The 9214-nt window shown below is 33.0% G+C and overlaps 1 protein-coding gene and 1 long non-coding RNA gene across 2 annotated transcripts in view; one reads left to right on the forward strand and one right to left on the reverse strand.

Moving 5' to 3' along the window:
• LOC134253502 (uncharacterized) overlaps positions 1 to 3652 on the forward strand; it is a 39923-nt gene extending 36271 nt beyond the window's left edge. The window contains exon 9 of the mRNA XM_062736025.1: positions 2447 to 3652. Coding sequence (XP_062592009.1) covers positions 2447 to 3652 — 1206 coding nt within the window. The remainder of the gene's footprint in view (positions 1 to 2446) is intronic.
• A 1522-nt stretch (positions 3653 to 5174) lies between these two features.
• On the reverse strand, positions 5175 to 7566 carry LOC134253501 (uncharacterized). Its single transcript, XR_009989138.1, has 3 exons — positions 7251 to 7566; positions 6356 to 6508; positions 5175 to 5804 (listed from the first exon to the last, which is right to left on the reverse strand). It is a non-coding gene; the product is annotated as an uncharacterized LOC134253501 (long non-coding RNA).
• Positions 7567 to 9214: the final 1648 nt, after the last annotated feature.

Consider the following 9214-nt stretch of genomic DNA (forward strand, 5'->3'; position numbering starts at 1 on the left):
GTCCGTTGAAGTACTGTTCTTGACATTGCTACTGAAATCGGAACATCATATGGAAAGATTGGGACTATTTTAAAATATGAGTGAAAAATGAAGAAAGGTTGGTTCGAGCGGATACCAAAGCTTTTCTTCAGAGAAAAAATGGAGAAGGGTAACATTTTGTAGTAATACGTTATCGAATTGGACATTTTGGTGAGATGCTTCTATAACGTGACGTGACATATCAAACTTGACGTAACGTTGAAGTCTTCCCCGGGTTTCACAACAATTAATCTATCTTCAGAAAGCTCTTGTGAACTTATTGGTAATTGGGAAGTGGTGAAAGAAGATGAGCGAACAAGGCGGGCAGAATGCCTATAGTGTCAGAAATTAAGAAATCATATTAAATATGTGAATTGATAATTTAAATTAACTTATAATTATTGAAATTTTTGAAATTATGAGAAAAAAAAACTTTTTTGAGAGTGAAAAAAATTTTGTAAAAAATGTCTTTCATAAAATTATTAGATGGTATTCGTGGGATTCGAACCCTATCAATAAAAATCCGACGTATCAATAGCATACTGCTTTGAGACTAATGCGTTAACCACTATACTACACCGCTCATGTAGATTTAAGGCATTTAAATCATGTTTGTGATATGACCCGCGACTTAATGGACTTGAAGTATTTCTCGGAAAGATACTAATGTTGTGTCATAAAAGTGTACTTTTAAGGTATAGTGGGTCTTCTCTCCATGTTTTTGAAAACCACAAAATGTGTATTTTATTGCACACTTTTAGGATCATCTTTCAAAAAAATGGAGAGAAGACCCACTCATATTGAAAAATTTTGTTTAAGTATGAGAGAATGATCGTTTTTGTTCTTTTAAGTGTGTGTAAGCTTTTTCATAGGCAAATATTTTCAGTCCTTGTAAGATTTTTGTAAATTGTAGAGATTTTACATTAAGTATACTTTAATATTAGATGAAATATGACATAAAATTTGAATATAATTGAGATTAATTTTTCCCTTCTTATCAGTCGCGCTATAGGCATTCTGCTCGCCTTATATGCCCATCTTCTTTTTCAATATTATTGCAATATGACTCTATATTATAAATATGCAAGTTGTTTCCTTTCATCAAATCACGATAAAATTTAAGAAAGAAATTCCAACTTCTGGATCAACCCTGGTATATATAAAATACCTAACATTAAGCAGTTATACATTGTATTTGTACATTTTGCATTCATTATCATAAATGTAATCCTTTTTAGCTCACCTGAGCCGAAGGCTCAAGTGAGCTTTTCTGATCAAAATTTGTCCGTCGTCTGTTGTTGGCGTTGTCGTTGTCGTTGTCGTAAACTTTTCACATTTTCATCTTTTTCTCAAGAACCACTGGGCCAATTTCAACCAAACTTGGCACAAAGTATCCCTGGGTAAAGGGGATTCAAGATTGTTCAAATGAAGGGCCACGCCCTCTTCCAAAGGGGGGGGGATAATTATGAATTAGTGAAAAATTAATAGCACTTTAAAAAAATCTTCTTCTCAAGAACCACTGTGCCAGGAAAGATGAAACTCATGTGGAATCATCCTCAGGTAGTGTTGATTCAAGTTTGTTCAAATCATGACCCCTGGGGCTAGGGTGGGGCCAAAATGGCCGACCAAAGTTTTGCATAGGAATATATAGGAAAAAATCATGACCCCCGGGGCTAGGATTTGGCCAAAATGGCCGACCAAAGTTTTACATAGGAATATATAGGAAAAATCTTTAAAAATCTTCTTCTCAAGAACCTTTGGGCCAGGAAAGATAAAACTAATGTGGAATCATCCTCAGTTAGTGAAGAATCAAGTTTGTTCAAATCATGACCTCTGGGGCTAGTTTTGGGCCGAAAATGGCTGACAAAAGTTGTACATAAGGATATATAGGGAAACCTTTTAAAATCTTCTTTTCAAGTACTTCAAAGCCATGATTAGTGATATATTTCTATTTATATGGAATCATCCTCAGGTAGTGTAGATTGTACATTGTTCAAATCATGACACCCAAGAGGGTTATAATTCAAGCCCCCCCCCCCCAGTAAACTTTCAGTTTTGATCTGATATGTGCTTTTTCCTAGTAGATGTACTCAGGTGAGCGATATGGCCCTTGGGCCTCTTGTATATATTTACAAAAACACAAGTAAATCGCTATGGTCTCAAAATGTACAATAAGCAAGATTACTAGGGTACTTTTACGCTTCTTCAACAACACTTCATCTATCAGTTATAAATTAATCTTGTTAAATACGTCAATGGATCTTTTACAGTCTGTATTATACTTATGTAACCGTTAAGGCACTTAGGCCTCTTGTTTTACTATTTGTGGTGTTACTTTTTATTCTATTATTATTTATATGATTTATAACTTATAAACAGCTGTAAGCTAACATATTGAAAGAACAATCTTTTATTATTTTTAAAACAGAAAGAAGATTTGAAGAAGATGTTTTACGAGGAACTAGAAAACTGTTTATCTGATGAACAATCTTTGAAGTACCTGATATCTCGAAGGAGATATTTCACAGTCGAATGCCCACCAAAGAATTTGTCTACAGAACAACAGTACACAATTGAATGCCTCAGACAATGTATAGTGGAAACTGTAGAAAGGATGCCACAGTGGGGAGAGATTATTCCTCTGAAATGGGCAAATCTTGAGAAAGTTTTGATTGAGATGAAGAAAAATAGAAGAAAGGTTATTTCTGTACAACAAATAAAAGAATTAGAAGACGTGGACTTACCTAGCGATAAAGATCTCGATGATGGCCTTCGGTTTTTACATGAAATTGGTCAAATTGTTTATTTTGCTGACGAGAAAATGAAAAATGTGATAATTGTTGACGTTCAATGGTTTGTTGATGCGTTCAAATACATCATAACTGATGAAAATCATCTAGCTAGAAAAGTGAGCAAAAACACACTGATCAACACGGGACGAATTACTGAATCTGAACTGAGTGAAATCTGGGAATATACTTCTATTCAGCATAAAGATGATATCTTACCATACATGGACAAACTTGGTTTAATGACAGAAATTCCGGATGATCCTAGCGGTCCAACCTATTACATCCCGAGCATGAACAGAACTGAACTTACTGATGACTGTAGAGATGCAATCAACAAAGGGCAAAAAACATCGATTATGGTGTTCCATTTCAAGACGTACTTGCCTCATTTTTTCTTCTTTAGGCTGGTAGTAAACTGCTTTAGGGAATGGAGGGCCCTTGATATGAAGTTCTTTTGTAAGAATGCCGCATTCTACACGGTTGAAGATGCTAGCCATTACATTGCAATTGCTGTTAATAAAACATCAATCCAGTTACAGGTTTTTACTGCACATAAAGATATGAATCTGCAGTCAGAATGCGTCATACAGATTAGAGATACAGTGGAAAGTCTAATTAACGAAATAACGCAAACTTTTCACAAACACATTGAATATGAGTTGGGGTTTTCTTGTACAGATATAAATATTACAGATGAGGATGACGAGTATTTTTTGAAGAAAAGTCAAATTATAGGCGTAAAAACAATTACTGGGAAAGAAAAAAGACCGTGTCCTAAACATGTTCTCAGAAATCCGCATGAAATAAACAAATATAAAATGATGCAATTCTGGTATAAATAAGTTGTTACTTCCTTTTCACATTCGTAGAAAATAAGAAATACAGTGGAGAGTCTAAATTACAGAAATAAAGCAAACTTTTCGCAGACAATCAAAAAACATTACAGATGGGGATAAAGAATTTTTAATCCCGTGAAAGTGATGTCATGAAAGTAGGAACAAATTATATTAAATAGCAAAGGCTTTGTCCAAAGCATACCATGGATAACATGCATCAATTTGACAAACAAGGTAAAATGAGATTCTGGTTTTAAAAAGAAATCATTTTCATTTTTCTTGCTAAATAAAAGAACGTTAAAGTGTATGTCTGATTTGATAAAAATCCTGATTATGTTCAAGGAACATTTTTTTAAATATATTTTTTATGTGTATTAATTTAGAATTATAATTTCAGCTCAGATTTCATTTCATATAAACAAGCTTTACTCATATGTAAGGTGTACGTATCATTTATTTACTCTGATTTGTAAGGATATTGCAGTATTTGACATTCAAATAATGTAAATAATGTAAAGAGTGTTAAAATCATTCACGTTTATTCCGTATAGCTAACTTTCATCAGACAGTATTATAAATTCAACATATGTAATCATTTTCCTTTTACAATGTCTTTCAATATGATTAACAGCAAAGTTAGAAAGTAGATAGGATAGTTCTTTTTTTACTATAAAGTCCAAAAATTTTGAAATGTATACTTAGAACAAAAAAAAATTTTCTTGATTAGATTGTTTAAAGATAAATAGCCAGGTGCATTACATTTTTGATTTGATTGTTCATTATTTTGTCATGATCAAAAAACATACTCTAAATGGTACTAATTGTCAGTAATGTGTGCGTGTTCAATATATCATTTTTCTACCTTGTACATTATTTCTGTAATATAGCAATCGTTGTAGAATTAAAACTTTTATTTTGATTTATTGCAAGCACAAGTCAGCTTCATCCATTAAAGGTCCTAGGACACAAATTGAAGCTGATATTTTCTGAATTTTATGGTATAATGTCATGACCTCATAGTGGACTTTTTACGAGAAGCGCTGACTTGACGAATTACTTTCACACTAGGACAGTGTACGAAAGCTCTTTTACGATATAAAATATTAAGCTCAACATTTATTTCAACGAAAATAACAAGCTATTTTCAAAGCACAAATAAGTTGTCCTTGAGGAAAATAACAACCATCCTACCCTGAAATTCCGGCCTTCACATTTAAGTGGCCCTAACACAATTACTATGACCAGTAGAAAGGTTTTCTTATCTATTATCAATTCTGTACCTCCGTAGACGATACATATTTAAATGTCCAAGTAAACAGTCAACTGTAAAAGTGAATTGCTATAGAAACATGTACAAGATTAGTCATGATAATACCCAGTCAGCATCAATATGTTGGCCCAATGTAATGCCAACAATATTCATTTTGTTGGCCCAACGTTGCATACCAATGTTGGTTCAATGTTTAAGTGCAAAGTGGGCTCATGTTGGGCTAACGTATTGGCTTTACGTTGGCCCAACCTTAGACGCCAATTGCATGGATGTTGGCCCAACCTTGGATATATGTTGGGCCTATGTACTAGACTACAAATATTGAACTTATGTTGGCCCAGTATGTCTTTTACATTGGCCCAATGTGTCTTTTACGTTGGCTTAGAGTTTCTTTTACATTGGCCCAGCGTTCCTCTAGCTTACATCGGTACATTGTTTCTCTGATGTTGGCCCGGTGTTATTTTCACATTTGCTCAGCGTCTTTTTACGTTGGCCCAGAGTTTGTTTTACGTTGACCCAGTGTTCTCAACCAATGACTCATACTTTTAATTTCCAATAATAGGGAGAAATAACAAGAATAAAATAATTTGATACGGTTTACTAAATCATTTACATGAATTAAAAACACAAAATCAAAAATTAAAATTAAAAACTAAATTAAAGTCAAAGGGTAATAATGATAATTCACCAGATACCGAAAAATTCAAAGTCATTTCAAGGCCATTCATCGGTTGGTCTCCTCCTATTCTGCTGCCGTTTTTTGTTTCCTTTCCTCTCCTTCCTACCCCAATCCATATCGCAAGAGTATCGTAACCATGCAGTCCTTTTCAGCATCTTCGGTATCTTTGTCTTTTGTATCTTTGCAACATCCATTCTTTCTCACAGTTACTGTCAAAATAAGATACTGTGATTTTATTTGTTATGTCAAAAAAAAATGTTTTTTAATTACTTAAAACTGCACACTACAGAGATCTATTTTGTAGGGTTATTTTATGTCACTAGAGTGATCTGCCCTTAGAAGTAAGATAGAAAAATATTGTTTCGGTATTTACAGGTAATTACACAATTTATGCTGGATTAAAATATTCTAAACATTATATTACACAAACTTAGATAAACTAATATACAAATTATAATACAAATGTGTCTTTGGTTTACTTAATTTACTAGCAATCATTTTGATGACAAGATATTTGTGAAACATAACGTCAAAAGTATGAAAAAATTGTAATCCTAGTGCAATAAATTAAATGTGACTTTGATGCATTACCCTTGACACATGTCTGATCTTTGACAATTAGACATATTTTTCATGTTTAACTAAATTTGTAAGTTGTCGATCCACACACATACAAACAAACAAACCAAGATCAGTATATCTTCATTATCTTGGGAGAATAAAATAATATTTTAAAGATACGTAAAAAAAAAATACTCACACAGCAGCACATCTTTCAATGAGAAAAAGGAAAATGCTCTCGTCATCCCCCTCTAGCTAGTTCATTTTCTTTGCAACACCGATGTCTATCATGGAACTCATAATTCTCCGTACACTTCGTATTGTCACCTCTAATCGTTCCCAGTTTTCTTACCTAAAAAGTACCATGTGATTTTAATGCTTAATGATATTACCATAGCTCTTCAATAAATACTTCAACTAATTTTATTCGTACTGTAATTACAATGGGTCGGTTTAATGTCATATGATTATTTACAAAATTATTTACAAAATTAAAAATGTATCAGACACAGAAATAAGAATTTATCAATGTATTTGGGAATCACGCATACTTAGACTTTTCCGGTTAGTATGGGAAAGACCCGAGATCGCTGCACAATTTTTTAGGACTTTTTTGTCTGAGACCTTATTGAAAGTACAGAATACTGGTCTAAGGGAACTAATATTATAGTATTTATAGCACCATAATTCAAAGCTTGTAGACAAGGAAATAGATTTACATGATAATGATATCACTTATAAAGATTATACATTATGCACGTGTCTCTATCAACAAGGATCGCCCCCTCCCCACGTTCCCCCATGCATGTGCGAAAATGGAGCTTTACACGTTTTAATGAGTCAATTATTATATATACAGTATATATATTTTACTCATTTCTAATTTAAAGGACAAGGGTTTAGATTTATCCCACATACAAAAATTTAAACCAAAAATCACATAAACATATGTAATATGAAAAGAATATGCATATATGTACAGATCGAATTTGCTACATTGTAGATCAAAATCTGTTCCACCATGTTACTATCATTGATAGAAAATGTCCTTTTAAAATACTCATGCACAAAAAAAAAAAATCAGAAATACTCACAATGCACATTTTGCTTTAACTGCGTCTATCCTAGCTCAAACAAAATTCAGTCCTTTGTCTTTGTTCTCTACATCTTGCGCGCGAAGGAAAGCTGACCTCTATTTAACTCAAAAACTTAATTTATTGCCCTCCTGGGAGTGACATCTTTCAAAGAGCAGAATAGCACGTACAGCTGCAATGGTACATTGGCTTTACACTTAATGTGTCTTCTACAATGTTCTCGACCCACATCCAAGAATTTCTTTTAAAATTTTTAAATTGATACGTTTGTATGTAGTATTACTTTTTGGCTTTCACAAGGGAAACAGTATTTTTTAAATTTGCAATAATAGAAAATCGTGCATATAGCCAAGATATTTTCCCCCCAATATGTTATATAATACGTTAATGATATCCAGTGAAACCCATGAAGATTTATTTAATATCAAAATTACACAACATTATGATATATGTGTGTGCATGATACAGGGAGAGAAAGATAAAATCGTTGGGTATAAGTATTTAACACTAGTTCGATATAAACGTTGGGCCAACGTTGGACCAGCTGTGTTAGCCTTATACCTTGGCATAAAAATATGGAGATATGTACCTGATTAACTAGTGTCTGTTAAGGAAATGTAATTTTTTTTACCATTAGTACCATTAGTACGACAACATTTAATCAATAAATTAATAAACACATATTTACATGATTTATGCAGTACACATTTGACATAGTGGGCCAAAGTTGGTCCAACTAAAAATGTATAGGTACATGTAAAGCACTCAAAGATAAAGCCAGATAACAAAATTAATGTTAATAACTTATTATATAGGATACATTTAATTTATAGCTGTATACTGATTCAGTTACACGTGTGTAGCATTACATACTCATAAATGATAAACCTTTTAGTAAAATTATCCTCCCAGCTGTTGCAGTATATCTTTGACAAAAATTTGCATTTGGCCAATAATGGTCCAACTACACGAGACCAACGATTTTATGCTAAGTTTGAAACATTGTGCCAACGCAAGTGAGTTAAGGCTACATATGGAGGTTTATATGCAAAATATCTAATTAAATTCCATAACTGCTCTACCTACCGCACAGAAAATGTTAAAACTTGTTTTCTAATACATTCTTGGTACCTACGACATGCGATGGCCAGTACACATTATGACGTCATATTATGACGTCATCGACCTCTACTACACAAGTTCATAAGGAGCATCAACAAAATCGCTTCGGCGCAAGGGCATACCTTAGTTTGTTTAACAGAAACAAGGTATAAAAAGATGCAGGATATTCAAAGGATTTAAGATATTGCTGCACAAATGTCGGCACTGCAATTGTTTAGTTACTATTCGTGCAGTTTTAAGTTTAAACAGGGTAAAAATTCACAGTCCAGTGAAAGTTTCCTAAACTTTTTATCGATTGAGAAAGTGCATAGGATTTGTGCAGCAATTTTATTAATTTTAAGAACATTCTCTTTAATATTATACATTGTTTATTTTAAATTAGATAGAATATGCCCTTGTGCCGACGTGATTTTGTTGATGTGATTCATTACCTTGAATGGGAGAGAACAATGACGTCATAATATGACGTCATAATGTGCACTTGCATTAATAAATTGTGGGTACTAAATATGTATAAGGAAATCAATTTGAACTTTCTCTGTACACAAAATATACAATTTATGAATTTTTATCAGCTCATTTGCATAGAAATATCCATATTTAGCCTTAACTCACTTGCGAATGCTGTCTTGCCAACGCTGGCCCAATCGTTGTACACCTGCATATATATGTTCATTATGTTCAGTATTCAATATTGGACCAACGTAAGTCCAACGATACAAAACCAATGTTTAAGATAGTAATTTTTGTGAAAATAACATACATTGGGCTTGGCTCAACAATGTAAAACCAATGTATGTTATCACGACAACTTATATGAGATTAAGATACATTGGGCCAAC

This window comes from Saccostrea cucullata, unplaced genomic scaffold, assembly GCF_032062105.1.
Source record: "Saccostrea cucullata isolate Sc308-1 unplaced genomic scaffold, CSIRO_AGI_Scuc_v1 ctg1472, whole genome shotgun sequence".
Lineage (NCBI taxonomy): Eukaryota > Metazoa > Mollusca > Bivalvia > Ostreida > Ostreidae > Saccostrea > Saccostrea cuccullata.